Raw genomic sequence first — 16,696 nt, 5'->3', positions numbered from 1 at the left:
AGGGATATGTGAGTGTATTTTCACGAAGCGGAAAATTAAAATAAAAAAATCTCAGACCTATAAAACAGTTCACATGGAGAGTTCAGCTTCAACAAGCTATTTTAAAGCAATACGGCAGAAAGAGACTTTCTTCTGACATCTCAATAGTCCTCTATTTGGAAACCACTTTGTAACTGTATTCTTTAATATAATAATAGTGGCTATTTTGCCTTAAGATGAATGATAATAATGCTACACCTAGAGGACAATAGCCTATTTAGCACAATGAAAATTACTGACGTGAGGACGTGAAAAAAATAAAACTCAACAATAAATGAACCTCATGAAGTTTCGGTTAATTTTATGTTGTGACCAGTGACAATAACTGTAAATAATCAGTCAATTAACTTAGCAAACGCTGTTAAAACTTATTAAAAATGTAATGCAGGAAATGTTTTCAGATGTGTATCTGTCGATCTTAATTGAAGAAGACTCAGTGAAAGAATTATTTTTAATTTATTTTTGTTTGAAAAAAGAGTATCAGACTTAAAACATTACAGATGAATAAAGAATATCTATGATGTCCTCACCAGTTCATTCAGTTCTTAAAATGAATGAAATCTAATAGAATTCAGTTGCATAAGAGTTCATTTGAAATTCATTGCAACACTTTCTACTTCTTGCCTTCATTTCTGAGAGTTGGTTTTGTTTTCAGAGAAGCTGACCTGCGCGCTTGCATTTAGAGGGAGGTCATGTGGGGAGGATGATGAGCCTGCAGCTGCTCCGGACAAAATCAAAAGTGAGCAGAGCTCAACAGACTTGAGCTCTGCTCACTGATATAAGCAGAGAAAACTGCAGACTCTAGAGGCGAGGTGCCGAGTCCTCAGAGAATGACTTCTAATCTGAATTTTGCCGGAAACGTGCTTATCAAACAAAAAAAAAAAAAAAAACTGGTACAGTATATATTTACTGTACAGTAAATATTTACAACCCCAGGGGAAAAAGAGGGCAAATAGGCCTGCCATCTTTGTTAGCTCAGCAACATGCTGTCATTTTCAGCCTGGGAAGCTAATCCGCACTTCAACATGACTATGAAAACTGATAAAATAGGCCAGAGCATGTTTACCAGAGTGTCCCAAATACTCATGAACAAACTGCTAGTCATACTAGAGTAGCAGGGCAAGGTAGTAAACACCTTATAAGATCAAAGATGATTAAGACGTGAGGAAAACATTTGTTGTTGTTGGTTTAATCTTTAACTGACATCTACCAGTCCTCAAAGGGTTACAGGCTCTGGGACTCCAGTGAACCACAGTGGGAGGCATTATCCACAAATGGAGAAAACTTGGAACAGTACTGAGCCTTCCCAGGAGAGGCTGGACTACCAAAGATTCAGAATGTGTTGATAATTAATCCAGGAAGCCACACACACACACACACACACACACACACACACACACACACACACACACACACACACACACACACACACACAAAGCCAGAAAAACACCTAAAAAACTGCAGGCCTGACTTTCCACAGTTAATGTCAGTGTTCATGATTCAAAAATAAGGAAGAGACTGGGCAAAAATGGCGAATTGGGAGAATTCCAAAGAGAAAAGTCAAAGTCAAAGTCAAAGTCAACTTTATTGTCAATTCTGCCACATGTACAGGACATACAGAGAATAGAAACTTCGTTACTCTCAATCCCTAGATAAAATAGAAAATGAACATTTAAATATAAGAGTGATTAAAAATGCAAGTAAAATATTTTAAAGTAAAAAAAAATTAAATAATATAATACAATTTTACATATAACAAGAAAGCTATACAATATACAATATAAGGGTAAATGACATTGAGTGCAAACCAGGCAGAGTAGTGCAAATAGGCAAATAGTGCAAATGGAGATTTGGTAATGTACGGTATGAGATAGTGTAACACAAAGTCTTATGAGGTAATGGCAGTCCAATGCTCCACAAAGTGACTGGTAACTGGTGCAGGCCAGTGAGTGAGTCAGAGAGTGTGTGTGTGTGAGTGTGTGTGACAGAGTTCAGTGAGACCGTGGAGGAGAGAGGGGAGAGGGGGCAGAATCGGGAGGGAGTTAAGCTTCCTGACAGCCTGATGGATGAAGCTGTCCTTCAGCCTGCTGGTCCTGGCCTGGAGACTCCGCAGTCTCCTCCCCGACGGCAGCAGCTTGAAGAAGCTTTGCATTGGGTGCGTGGGATCAGCCGCTATGCAAAGGGCTTTTTTAGTGAGACGGGTGCTGTAAATGTCCTGGAGGGAGGGGAGAGAGACACCAATGATCCTCTCTGCAGCTCTCACTATGCGTTGGAGGGTTCTATGACAGGACTGCTGACCAAGAAGAACACAAAGGTTCGTCTCACATTTGCCCAAAACAATCCCCAGGACTTTGGGGAAAATATTCTGTGGACTGATGAAACAAAAGCTTAATGTTTATTGGAAAGTCGGAGTCCCGTTAAATAGGCATAACCATGAACCATGAATGTGCTACCATAAAATCCTGAAGAAGAATGTCCAGCCATTAGTTTGTTCCCTATAAAGCATAGCACACTTGGGTTTTATAGCAGGACTAGAATGGCGAGTCCATAGCAAGTCCACCTAAATGAATGCTTTGGAGTAGCCTAGTCAAGCTCTACACTTAAATTCTATTGAGATGCTTTGGCATAATCTGAACTTGGAAAGGCAGCGACTGTCTTCTTGTAGTATCTCGAAGACGTTTCACTCAAGAAGCTCCCTCAGTTCTTCTCGGATGAGAAGTAAAAGTCTTCAAGAAAACTTAAGAAGTCTAGTTATTTTCTTTCAAAGCTACTTAGGCTAGAATGACCTGGATAACTAAGAACCTACACGGACACTTTGGCATAATCTTAAACAGACAGTTAATGCTTAAAAAAACCTTCCAAAGTGGCTGAATTAAAATAATTCTGCAAAGAACAGAATACCAAATCCCCCCTACCATGATGTGAAAGACTCACAAATACTTGATTGCAGTTCTTGTTGCCAAGGGTAACACAACCAATTATTAGGTTTTTGGGGCAATTACTTTTTCCACATAGGTTTGGATAACTTTTCTCTCTTAATAGATGAAATCATCATTTAAAAATGGCATTTTGTATTCATTTGGGTTGTTTTTTTTCTGCACTACAGTTCTTCAATCTGAAACATATTGTTGCATATGTGAAAAATGTGCAACAAACTAAGAGCTCAGGAGTCAAATAATTTTTAAGGCCCTGCACTTGTCTACAGTATGGTAAACTGCTTATGACATCTCTGTGATGGTCATAGGCCGTCTCTTAAGCTCGTGACAAGAAGTTAATCCACGCTTTTAAGTTAACCAGTCTTTTCCTGTAATGTGGGAAATCCAATCACACATCCAACCAAGACTTTGAGCACAATAATTCAGTTCGTAAATGTGTCAGAGAGTTTTGCTATGCACACGGCATCCACCAATGGAAATTAAGACTGATTCAGTATTCATATCAACGTAGTATAAAGCTAAGCAAAATAGATGTTCTCTAGTTTTCTTGTACTTAAAGTCCAGCTTTTTTTTTTAAAGTATACTCTTGGTTAGGAACTATAACTTTGGAACAGCCAGGGCTTTCAGTTTTTGGATGGTAGCTGAAGTTGTCAAAGCATGTAAAACAAAGCAGTGTTTTTTTTACTTGTGCACATTGGGAATGGCATTTCTCATTCTTTGTTAGCACTGGCAAATGTTTAGGGCATTAAGGCAAATGGCTAAGCACAATTGTTCAAGCACTTCAACTAATTACAAATTGTGATCAAAGTAGATACTATTTCAGATAGTTTTACTCTCCAAAATATATATTTTTTATTTGATTTGATTTTTTTTTTATCTTGGGAGGCACTGCATGGACAGTAATCCATCTACAAGTCAAAATCTGCTTATGCCACAAGTGTAAATATGACTATTGTAAAACAAACCCCCTCACAGAAGAGAAAGAAAAGTAGCAAGGCAGTGTAGCAAGGAGGAGACCACAGAGTAGATCCAGAGTAGATCCAGAGAATGGATGTAGTGTACTCTCACTTTAGCCAAATTATCTGTGGCCAAACAGGAGTGACAGGATGTACAGTGGTTCATAGCAGTACTTCTGTGGTATAATACTGCACTTAGCAGACCTATGTAAGTATCTCATTGGTATGCAAAAACTGAAGACTTTCATCTTTAATCCAAGGGATTTAACAAAAGTATTGCACTGACTGTTTAGGAATAATGAACATTTTTATACTCATTTTTAGAGGCTCAAAGGAAATTAGACAGATGACTGACAAAAATACTAGTTCCCTCATTACTTTATGACAGATTAGACATATAAAAGATCTGGAGTTAATTCCAAGTGTTGTACTTGTAGTTGCGTTGTTTAATCCAGCTATTCCCTGGAACTCTCAAGATGAAATCCAAAAGAATGTCAGTGAGAATGAAGGAGGACATCATTACCCTGAAAAGTCAAAATCAGATAGATAGCAAAATATTTAGGGGTGCCCAAATCAATTATCTGGTACATTCTTAAAAAGAATGAATGCAGTGGTCAGCTCAGCAACACTAAAAAGCCTGGAAAAGCAGGAATGGGAAGCCAAAAAGGATGATCACAATACTCTTTTCTTTGGTTACCGCTTCAAAATATCCTGCAAATTAAACGTCTGTGACCAAACAGGAGTGAGAGGATGTCACAAGGAGGTAGGTATATTATTTTCAGAGTCTACAATCAAGAGACATACATGAATGGAAATGCAGAGATTTCATAATAAGTTGCAGACCAGTGATTACACTGAAGATCAGGAAGATTATATTTAGCCAGAAAACATCTAAAAGAGCATGTGCAGTACTGCAAAGAAAAAAATCTCTGGACAGATGAAACCAAGATTAACTTGAACTAGAATGATGAGAAGAGGAAAGTGTATAAAAGGAGAGAAACAGCTTATAATCCAAAGAATACCAAATTATCTATCAAACATGGTGGCAATGTTATGGAAGGGCCAATGGAACCGGGTCATTAGTGTTTACTGATAATGTGATTGCTGATAGAAGTAGCAGGATTAATTCTGCAGTGTCCATACTATCTGCTCAGAAGGGATTACAGTCCTAATGACTTAAAGAATACTGTTAAAGCAAACCAGGAGTTTCTTGAGGCATGGCCATACAGCAGCGGTCCCCGAGCCACGGTCGTGAGTCGTTTGGTACCAGGCCGCGAGAGTTGAGGCTCGGGTGTGAAATTTATGCTTTTCAGGAGTTTTATCATTTTTTTAAAGCGTTTTTATCGTTAACTCGGTTTCCCTGGGTCTTTTCCTGTGTGTTATGAATAATTCTTCTTAGGTACCGGTACTGGTTTTATTTTGTTGTATTTAAAGGCCGGTCCGTGAAAATATTGTCGGACATAAACTGTTCCGTGGCGCAAAAAAGGTTGGGGACCGCTGCCATATGGCATACTTTCAATCACTGAAGACAAAACTGAGTTGAGGAAGAGTCACAAACAATCAACACCTGAAGGCAGTAAAGGCCTGGCAGAGTATCTTAAGGGAAGGAAATACAGCATTTGCTCATGTCCATGGGTTCTTGGCTTTGACCTTGTGTCCACAGTTGTCGCCATACTCTTCACAGTCATAGTCAGGATGCTGTAAGAGATACTAAATGCAAAAAATCATCTTGCAGCTGAGGTAGTTCACACATTGTCACTGCTGTTCACTGGATGGCGTGGCATGTTGCTGCAGGATGCTGTGGTAGCCATGTTGGTTCAGTGTTCCTTCAATTTTCAATAAATCCCCAACAGTGTTAGAAGCAAAGCTCCCCCACACCATCACACCTCCTCCATGCTTCACAGTGGGAAACAGGAAAGTAGAGACCATGCATTCAACTTGTCAGAGTTGCACAAAGACACGGCGGGTGGAACCAAAGATCTCAAATTTGGACTCATCAGACCAAAGTACAAATTTCCACTGGTATCATGTCCACTCCGTGTGTTTCTTGGCCCAAACAAATCTCTTCTGCTTGTTGCTTTTCCTTAGTAATGGTTTCTTTGCAGCTATTTGACCATTAAGGCTTGATTCGTGAAGTCTTCTCTTGATGTAGAAATGCGTCTGCTGCTGGAACTCTGTGTGGCAGACAACTCTGTGTGGGGCTCTAATCTGTTAACTTGCGATTTCTGAGGCTGGTGACTCGGATGAATTATTATTATTTTTTTTACCCTTTTAGACCTTCAGTTCTTAAAGTAATGATGGACTGTCATTTCTCTTTACTTAGCTGATTGGTTCTTGCCATAATATGAATTCTAATAGTTGTCAAATAGGACTGTCTACTGTGCACCAACCTGACTTCTGCACAACACACCTGCTGGTCCCAACCCCATTAAGAAGGCAAAAAATTCCACAAATGAACCCTGAAAAGGCACACCGTGAAGTGAAAACCATTTCAGATGACTACATCATGAATCTCATCGAGAGAAGGCCAAGGGTTTGCAGGGCCGTCAACAAAGTGTAGGGTGGCTATTTCAAAAATATAATCTAAAATATAATTACTTGCTACGTTAATCCATATATCTTGCTTCATATATTTGATGTCTTCAGTTTGTATATACAATGTAGAAAGCAGTAAAAATAAAGAAAACCACGAGAGAAACCATGAGAAGGTGTGTCCAAACTTTCGACTGGTAGTGCATAGACATCTTAGCTTTCAGGCACAGAAGCCAGAATGGATTTCTCTAGTTGCTGGAATATAAAAATACAACTGAAATGTTAGGATTCGATAGGAGAAAAGAAGTTGGCACATTTCCTTACAGCTTTTCCTAAGCCTAGGGCACAAGCGTCATGAATTATCATTGATGGAAGAAGAGAAAAAAAAGGAAAAAAACTAAAGCATTAAAAGCAATTGTAATGTTCTTTTGTCCCTTGGAACATCTTTGGGTGACAGCTTTTGCACGAATCAAGATGACCAAGTATATAGACACACAGATTAACAGACACAAATTTTCCTTCAGGAGATTATTTCATATCTGTGTTCTATATGACCACAAAATACATGCAGCATAGCAATTTTTAACTGCAAAATGCATAGATTTACAAGGATATTTTGATAGTATGCACAGCTACCCATGTCAAAAGAGATTAAAAGTCATTGCACTTATGTTTTGATTTGGTCATGAATACCTTTAAAGCATATGCAGTCTCATAGCGCACATAGTAAGGGCTAAGCTCTTGACAGACACAGCATTCATTTGTATTTCCACAGCAACTTCCACTTAAAGCTGCTAAGAGTACAATGTGCCTCTAAACAGATAGCCCCTAAGGATTAGTCTTCATAATCTGCCGTTCACTGATCCTCGAAATCATACGGTCTGGGTGCTCTGAAATCAGCTTACAGTGATAGTAGATGGTGTGTGAGTGGTTTTATGATTGGGATTGTGTTCTATGTGGGCTTTTCATACAGTAGCAGTGAATGAAAAAAAAAAAAGACAATTGTTTGGGTATTGGGTGTTGCGTCCAATCTGCACAGAGGATGTAGACTGTAGTAGCAGCACGGTTCATGCCATTCCAGTGCTCACACTTGCACGCAACCTTGCACGCAACCTTTCATATTTGCAGTGCTAGACAGTAAAGAGTATTCTTTATTCTGTTCAAGAACCTTGGTGTCTGCACTGAGCATGTTTGCCAAGAGAAAATCCAGAGCTGATGACAAAACATGATTTTACACCTAATATACAAGTGCAAGGAAAGACTATGCGGTTTCCCTGTTCTACAAAAAACAGCAACAGTGTTTTACACAGCTGTACAATATAATAAAGTTTGAGTTCAGGAGACACCTGACAGTGCACCTGGGTTGTGGAGAATGAGATAGTGAATAGGACAGGATTATAGTACACTCTAAAAAAAAATATCTAAATGTTTGTCATAGAGAACATACTCAGTCACAGCTGAGCTGAACTGATTAACTTCCTGTGGTGGGGCGTGGACTGCGGTTCCGTGTGGACGCACCTGCACGGAGGTAACTGGAGCTGCAAGTTGCATTGTGGTGTGATGCATGTGCGGCTGGCAGCCGCAGTCAATAAAGATGGCTCAAAACTATGATCTCTGGACCCGCCGTGTCTCATTCACACCCCACTTCCATTACTCAGAACTATTCAGGGAGAGAAAATCCACAGAAAACATTTAAGATCTTCCTGATGCATGCCCAATCATCCAGGTAAGTAAATCTCCAAAAGTTGATTCTGTTCATCTGGACGTAGCGTTTTGAGGGAGAAACGTTTCGTCACTCATCCAAGTGACTTCTTCAGTCTCAGCTGACTTCAGGTTTCCCCAAATCGCATAAACAGTACATTTGCATAATGAGTGAAACCAGCCCACTGAAGGAACAATGGGCTGGGAGGTCAGTTCCTTAATCTTAATTATGCAAATTCTCATGACCATTGATCAACAACGACTGATCAATGGCCATGAGGACCATTCACAGAGAGTTGGGGAATGGCTGCAATCACAGCATTGTAAGATGGCGATAGACGTACCCTTAGGCCCCTCCTCGATTCAGAGATGGTCTTTTCCTTTTCACGTAAATGGGCTCCTTGACTCCGCGCTCAAACCAGCGTTCCTCCCTGTCCAAGATGTGTACTGGCCAGGACTCTGCAGTCTATTTACACCTACAGGCCAGTGGACACTCTTTCAAGGATGAGGATGTACACATCTTGGACAGGGAGGAACACTGTTTTGAGCGAACTCAGTTTTTCACTGGAAAGCACTTTGGTCAACCACGTTGTTTTTAAAGTGCTGTATAAATAAAGTTGGATTGGATCGGGACAAGAAATCAGCACCAAGACGGTACAGCATTGCGGATATTTTTTAAACAAGTGGTACCATTATAATTTATTAATGAAAACATTTCTAGACATGTCAAATTTAGCTATAGACAAAAGCAGACACAAATAATCATCTTATTAAACCTTATACACAGTCTGATGCAGTAGATACATATTTTATAAAAAAAAAAGATGAAAGTATTAGTCTAATCATTCTGCATTTCATAGGTAATACCAAATATTAAACAGAAGTAGGGATATTATTGATATGAGGACAGTTTGGTTGAGGAGAACTCTAAACATTTCTCATAAATAAGCTGTTTATTGAAAATGAGTAGACATGTTATTACTATCTTTTTTTTTTTAATATACCAATGTGCCATCACCCTTTTTTGTGTCGTATAAACATCACATTGGCCTCCAAACAGCAAACTGAAACAAGCACAAACAGTAGACTGTCTCGGTTTGGCTCCTTTACAAAACTGCAGAAATGTTAATGGATCCCGATGGAAGAAAAATGCTGTATCAATTCTTTTCTCTTTGAGGTGGAATAGCGAGTTCTATGCTGAGCTGGAAACAGCCAGTTTCTTCAAGTGGTCCATGAAGACCTGCAGGCTCACGTCATCAGTAAGGATTGGGGCTCCTGTCTCCTATTGGAACAAGGGAGGAGCAAAATGGTGATTTACTCACTTTGCAAACACATCTCATCACAACATAACTCTGACCACTTTAATGAGCAAAATGCTCGCTTTGAAGATTGGCTTATGCAAGACCACGCTCTGGTGATAATCCTATTCTCAGACTTCCGTAGATTTTCTCCTTTTCTTGCAGTATTTGTACAAAGCACTTCCTTGACTTGGGAAATAAGAGATTAGTGCTATTTTCAGCTTGCAATCTTCTACAGGTTAGCTTATCCAAGACCTGTATTTACTGACAGTTTGCCTGTCCTGTGGGTGAAAAACAATCAGGATGGATGTCTCAGAAGACTTAAAGTCAATCCTGGGATTTTAGTCTATACTTGTACAAATAGATGAAATGAAAACTTTATGGAAAATAAAAAAAAAATGTATGCATGAGGCAGGAGACAAATCCACTACATTTGAGAATTTTACATTTACATATTTGAATGTAGCGCAAAAGATATAACTATAGTAAAACTGCAAATTTGGTGCCTTTCATTAAACTAAAAACAAAACAGGCTAGTTGAGAATTTCAGTCCAAACGTTTCAAATACAAATGCAAATAAAACAGTATATTTTAATACTGTACCTGTCCCCAGGCATAGAGGTTGTTGTGGGTCTGCGATGGGTTGACCTTGGAGAGCAGGAAGCGAGCCTGGGAGCCTCCGTGCTCAGTGTCAATGTAGCGTGGCATGGGGAAGCGTGTCTGTAGGATCTCTTGAGCGTCATCCAGTGGAGCCTGCAGCAGCTGTTTGAAGTTCTCATACTCTGCCATTTCTTGGTAGCCTGCTTTTCGCCATTGAGCAATGGTCTGGAACAAAAAGAGAAAAAAATCCAAATGCATCACAACATACAGAGTTTTGTGTAAATAGTTTAAGCATATAAAATAACATTTTTAATGGATAATTTGTTGAAAAATCTGCTGCCTTACCTCTCCATGGTAGATAACCAGCTGGAAGAAGGTGTCCATCAGCAGGATTCGATCTGGCAGGATACTGCTACTGTCCAGGAGCACAGGCTGTAACACATCCATGACACAATGCACAACAATTTAGCACCAAAAATATAAACACTTTTACTAGGAGCTGGCTGTTCAGCTGCCAGTGAGTAACACAAAACATTGATGATAGGATGATAGTGTTGAGCGTATGAGGCTGACCTCTGGTGGTCCGTGGAAGGAGTACGAGTAGAGGATGGGCTGGATCATGATCAGGGACTGGGTCAGGTCTTGCCTGACAAAGTGATGCCTGTAGTAGGAAGACTCATCTGGGCTGTTGTTGAAAACTTGCAGGAATGGTGACCGTCGCAAGTGGAACATAAACTGTAGGTGTAGGAGAGAAAAATGTTCACACAATGTTCACATTGTTTTTCCTAGCAGAGTATTCCAGCATAACTGAATTAAATTAGGGGGGAGTATGATAATCATAATAATGGCTACATTTGAAAGAAATTACCTGTGGATAGAGGGACAGAGACTCTGACAGTCTAAAAGATGTCGGATCATCTTTGTTGAACTGGCCAAATTTCTGACACTGAAACAAAGGAACAAGATAACGTGGTTTAAATACGTACCATGCATGACGTTCACATCAGGAGTCACAATAGATAAATATCAACACTATTCACAACACGGGTATCGGAAGTATTCCAACTATGTATTGTTAACATGTTGCAAACTCTGCTACGTAGGAGTGTCACTTACCAGGCGGATGAGCTGCCTGTCAAGCCAACGCAACACATCAGGACCCTCTTCAGACTCTGCCCTAAAGACGCCCAAGCGGGCCATGAGCACTGCAGCTGCTTCTTGGTCGAAGGATGATTCGATGTGCTGAATCTGAGATTGGGCATCTGCCCAGCTGGAGTAGTTTAAGAAAGAAAGAGAAGCGAGAAAGAGAATGGGAGGGATAGAGATAAGAAGAATAGAAGAAACCAGAGAAGCAGAGGTCAGAATAGGTGTGGTGTACATGACGCACATGCAAACAGGTCTCAAAGGCGTTGGTCTAAATTGCAGGAATGCAAACATCCTTTCTAGAGAGGAAAATATTTATGCAGTTGTCATTCTCTTGGCCTCATTAAACCAACATTTTACACTTCCAGCAATTACTTTATTGAGAACATACCAAATTTAAGTACATTTTAGGTGCAGTCTAGTTGGCCATGGTTCACATCCATTTAGATGAACAATGAAATGGTGGCAGCTGTCATTCTCTTGGGTGTATTGGAGGCTCATTAAACCATCATTTTACACACCCGACATTATCTTTATTAAGAGGAACCGGTTTGGTAAGAACATACCAAATTTAAGCGCATTTTTAGGTGCAGTCTAGTTAATCATGTTTCATATCAATTTAGATGAACAATAAAACAGGAGTCTTACTTCCTGGCGATGGTGGTGACCCGTATCCTTCTTTGTGTGTTTGAGTGCTGGTACTGGGTTACAAACTGGACTGCCCCACGTCCACCCTGAGGGACTGGTGCATTGTGCTGCAAACACAAAACAGTAGAAACAGTAAGAATGCAGTCGACAATCATTTCTATTTTACTGGGAAAGGGGGGAAAAAAAGAAGAAAAGAAAAACCCATACAGAGACACAAAAAGCCTTTGTCTGAAGAATCTTTTACTAAACAAAGCCACAATTCTTCATTACAACTATTCATTGTTTGGCCTCCTAACATTTCCACTCTTATCAGCTTACTGTAATTCTATCTAGCTAAAATGCTGAGGTTCAAGTTCTTATTTTACCTGATTCACAACTTCAAAATAGATGCCCAAAGTAGTGGAGGGGTTGAGACCGCACACCTTCCATTGGCTGGTGCCACCAATGCCCAATTCCTGCACAAAACAGAGAGTGCAATTTGATAAATATCCCAGATTACTCAACATGACAGTAAAGAATCCAAATCATATCTGGCTCAGTCACTCACATTCTCTGATACACAGGGAGACTTTGAGTTGAGTGAAACACATGGTCCAATTGCACCGGAAACCTTCAGCTCTCTCGAGGTCTATAAAGCCAGACAGAGAAAGAAATACAGTTAACGTTTTCAACAGCTAATATATGTTACCTTTGTTCTATCATTACAAATCCCAATATAGAAAGTAATCACACGTATAACTCAAAGGACTAAATCAAGCCTTTACCTTGACTTCCAGGACACCTCCAAAGGCCATGCGGAAGTCACCATTGTAGTCCTTACTAAAGACTCTCTGGAAGGTTTGTTTGAACAATGAGGTATTGAAGGAGTCTCCCATCACAATGTGCCCCCTGAAACACAGCACAATAAATTGTCAAGATTCTTAATTATTTTTTTAAAAGGGCATACTAATGCAATTACACACCTTCAATGAATGTAATAAATAGTGCTTACTTACCCAGTGAGATTAGATAAGCACTTCATTTCAAGCAGTCCAGTCTGGTCTAGGGCGCAGGCATAGATATCAATACTGTGGCCATTTGTTGCTGAACGATTGGCCAAGGCTTCATAATACTGTGAAAAACAAACAAACACGTTAAATTTATGTAATATGCAAGGAAAGGTTTCAATCAAATACAAGTACTACTGCATGCTTACCTTGGTGGCCTTTTTCAGATGGCGAGCATTGTCTTTCTGGATGTCATGCCAGGAACGAATTGGAGTTTTCAGCTCATCTCCCACCACCATTCCAGGGCCCTGGGTGGGTGGTCCTCCAATAAAAAGCATCACACGAGCCCCTGTGTTGGGGAATGTACCCTGAGGAGACAGGAAATGGACTTCAGTTAGTGCAAGTATCATTATACCCCAAGTTAACATTCAGCAATTCTGTGATCTCGTGTAAAATATATCGTCAAAACTTTTTTGCTTTTATAACAACCAATATGTGCAAGTGGAATTTACATCACAAAATAAAACATCATTAACCAGTCCATTTGAAAATGAACCATAAAAGCATAAATGTTGAATTAAGGGAACGAGTTAGAATAAATGGTTCAAGGAACACGTGTAAGCAAAGGGCAGACGTCATAACCAACTCTTCCAACAGTGAGGTCCAGAGTCCCAGAGTCTGGGAAGGTCTGAGATAGTGAAATATTTGGAACTCAACCAAGTAGCCACCAAGCAGCAGGAATTTGCTTTAAATATGATGTCTGTATTTGATAACACATTCTATATAAAGGCTGATTCATTTACCAAAGGGACAAAGAGTTATCGTGGCTCAAGAGTTGGGAGTTCGCCTTGTAATTGGAAGGTTGCCGGTTCGAGCCCCGGCTTGGACAGTCTTGGTCGTTGTGTCCTTGGGCAAGACACTTCACCCGTTGCCTACTGGTGGTGGTCAGAGGGCCCGGTGGCGCCAGTGTCCGGCAGCCTCGCCTCTGTCAGTGCGCCCCAGGGTGGCTGTGGCTACATTGTAGCTTGCCATCACCAGTGTGTGAATGGGTGGATGACAGGTTGTGTAAAGCGCTTTGGGGTCCTTAGGGACTAGAAAAGCGCTATACAAATACAGACCATTTACCATTTACCATTCAAAGAGAACAAACAAATGAGCCAGCTGATACTTGATGCCAAAAGCTGTTTGCGGTTCTCCTTTACATGGAAAAAATAAATAAATAAAAGACTCATTCATTTAGTCATATCCCTTAAGACAAATCAGTGAATCTGAAGTCAGTGAAAGAGCAAAATGTATTCTAGTACAGCTGGGGAATGTTCTGTTGTACTATCAGTTATATAACCACACAGATTAGCAGTACAAAAAGGGTGGTTGACAGTGGAGGGGGAAAAAAAAGCACAAGGTAACAGCCTTTGAACGGACAGAGAATATTTACTGTTTGTCTGATCATTATCAGACAGCGTGTGCTGTTCGGAAGAGGTACATGTGGCACAATTGTCTTTAAGAAGCTAAAGTTCAGGTTGCTGTGAATTACTGTATTTGCTTTAGTTGTAGATAAACCTTGTAAATGACTGTTTCTGTGATCATAAATGGCTTTATGTGTTCCATTTCAGATTATTGACAGTACAGCATCACTTGTATGCACTTAATGTATGAGATAGTTTTTTGTCTTTCGTACCTCCAGCAGGCCGACAGCGACAGACAGCGCAACACCAGTGGATCGGAGTGGCCGTTTACCCTGAGGGACAGGCCACGGGTCTCTCTGAAGCTCTCCCAGCAAATCTGTCAGATTCATATCGACTCGATGCACAGGCTGAAGAAACCTGAATATAAGACACACACACACGTTTTAGAAAAAAAAAGTGCTTTGCTTTTTTTGTAAACAATAACCATCAACTGACAAACATGAATTGTTTGTGCTCCGACGTACTTGCAAGTGGCAGCAGCATCCTGAGGGGCCAAAGGACGACCTTGTTGTCCTGTTACAGCTGGCTTTGTTAAACCCAGCATCTCCTGAAATGAAAAGCAAAGGTTTTACACGTTTAACAATAGCTAACCTTGTTTTTTGTACTTTTTAATCTAAATGGACTTCCTGTTTTTTCCCCCCTAATAAGTGTGTCACTCACACCAGACTACCAAAGGCCTTTGGCTGGACTTACCTGTATCTGTTTGGCGGTAAGATCCTTGGTGCCTCGAAACACATAGCTCTTAGCAATCCCCTCGCAGCTCAGCTCATGAACTTGAACCATGCGGCCAAATGTGATGAGGCCCACAAGAGCGTTGGGGGGCAGCAGACTGAGAGACATCTGGAGAGACTCCTTGAGAGCCTGGAGATCTTCTTCTTCCAAACATGTGTCCACCACATACAGGAAGATGAGAGGAGCTGCAGGACCACGCTGTAAAGAGGCAGGAGACTAAAGTCAAAAACTGATGAAATCACATTGTATCCAAACAGTCATAATCACATAGTGAAAAACAATTGAGACTATTGTTTATGTTTTCATGTGGTGCTGTGTGGTTTGCTGCTTGCTTCGTATATATTTCTATATTACCGGCACTAGCAGAGATGGCATGTGAACATCAGAAGCTCATAGTCATACTTTCTGAATACACTACACATTATAAACTAGTAGTAGTATTGTTACAAATGCCAACCACAACAGACGTCAGGCTCAAAGTGGTTTTGCTTTTATAATTACCATTTAAAATGTTTATTACAGCTACCTGTATAATTTAACTTAGGTCTACTTTTCTGTTATTACATCTGTCACTGTCAAAAATAAGGCATCCCTAAAAAAACATATGTGATACTACTGAAAACTGTTAATGTTGACCTTTATACCTTACATCTTCTGGACTTAATACAAATTGTTAAGGTCAGAGTGCAGACATGTATGCAGTATTTACCTGTACTATGTACTCAATTGTAGAAAACTGTGGCATAAGCTCAGCTGGCTGGTTCACGTCTGATATGCCTGCGTAAGAGGGAGGGAACTGCGCGCACACACACACACACACACACACGCACACAGAAAGATATCAAGATTAACCAACCTAAAAAAGGAATGTAGCTCATCAGCATTAAGTTATGAATGCAGAGACACGTTTTGGCAGCGATACGTTTCAAATAGCAGCAAGACTAAACTATGCTCTCAGCCACAGTACTTACAGGGTTTCTCTGGAAGCAGAAGTTGCAGGCCCATATTTTTGCTCTGAAGTCAACTTGACTGTAAAAAATAAGAATAAAAGTAAGAAAATAGAGGTTGTATCTAATTGTCATAAGTGTGGCTGTGACTGAAATATACACAAGGTGTATTTAGTGTTTGCAGTTCTCATGCACCACACCCAATACTAAGAACACCTCAGCATTTAGAAGTGCTGATGGGTTAGAAAAAAAAGTCAAATTCAAATCCCTGCATCTCCTTTCACTCACATTTACATTTGCAAATATAACACTTTAGTAAATAAATGTCAGGAACAGACATCTGTGGCTTTAAATGATGAAACTAAAATACTAAAAGTCAAGGAAATTATATCACATACATATACCAAAACGCATGATTAAAATAAACATTCAAAAGGATACACTTTATAAGCTAGAGTACTGTTTTTCTGTGAAACTCACCATAGTGGGTTGAGCACTGCCTTACAGTTGGCCCGGCTGCAAAGAACTGGCTCATACTGGACCGGTGGCAAGTTGGGCCTCTCTTTGAGAGGTGTGAAGAGGCAGGAGACAGGGACTACCAGCCTGGTGGCTTCAAGGCGGCTCGAGGGCCAGAGGTTCCAGCTGAATCTCACCCCATCTCTGTCCTCATTTTGTTGAATGAACTCCTGGTAGGTTGTCATCACTGATCTTC

General features: G+C 40.2%; 1 protein-coding gene across 2 annotated transcripts in view; it reads right to left on the bottom strand.

The window, feature by feature from the left end:
* Nucleotides 1-8,833: 8,833 nt before the first annotated feature.
* The window catches only part of LOC147328383 (protein transport protein Sec23B), a 137,710-nt gene continuing 129,847 nt past the window's right edge, over nt 8,834-16,696 (bottom strand). For both annotated transcript variants that reach the window (XM_086296708.1, XM_086296707.1), the window contains exons 2-19: nt 16,465-16,692; nt 16,009-16,066; nt 15,747-15,833; nt 14,999-15,235; nt 14,770-14,852; nt 14,518-14,662; nt 13,049-13,207; nt 12,849-12,964; nt 12,618-12,741; nt 12,401-12,481; nt 12,219-12,308; nt 11,854-11,960; nt 11,179-11,332; nt 10,931-11,008; nt 10,636-10,797; nt 10,408-10,494; nt 10,066-10,287; nt 8,834-9,446 (exon numbers count right to left, since the gene is read on the bottom strand). In XM_086296708.1, the coding sequence (XP_086152834.1) occupies nt 9,357-9,446; nt 10,066-10,287; nt 10,408-10,494; nt 10,636-10,797; nt 10,931-11,008; nt 11,179-11,332; nt 11,854-11,960; nt 12,219-12,308; nt 12,401-12,481; nt 12,618-12,741; nt 12,849-12,964; nt 13,049-13,207; nt 14,518-14,662; nt 14,770-14,852; nt 14,999-15,235; nt 15,747-15,833; nt 16,009-16,066; nt 16,465-16,685 (2,301 nt within the window). In that variant the 5' untranslated portion in view covers nt 16,686-16,692 and the 3' untranslated portion in view covers nt 8,834-9,356. The remainder of the gene's footprint in view (nt 9,447-10,065; nt 10,288-10,407; nt 10,495-10,635; nt 10,798-10,930; nt 11,009-11,178; nt 11,333-11,853; nt 11,961-12,218; nt 12,309-12,400; nt 12,482-12,617; nt 12,742-12,848; nt 12,965-13,048; nt 13,208-14,517; nt 14,663-14,769; nt 14,853-14,998; nt 15,236-15,746; nt 15,834-16,008; nt 16,067-16,464; nt 16,693-16,696) is intronic.

The sequence above is a fragment of the Aulonocara sp. 'chitande type north' Nkhata Bay genome, linkage group LG6 (assembly GCF_057382095.1).
Source record: "Aulonocara sp. 'chitande type north' Nkhata Bay isolate Kocher_YH1m ecotype deep benthic linkage group LG6, A_spYH_male_GT1.1, whole genome shotgun sequence".
In the NCBI taxonomy this organism is placed as follows: domain Eukaryota; kingdom Metazoa; phylum Chordata; class Actinopteri; order Cichliformes; family Cichlidae; genus Aulonocara; species Aulonocara sp. 'chitande type north' Nkhata Bay.
This window is presented reverse-complemented; position numbering and strand designations above follow the sequence as displayed.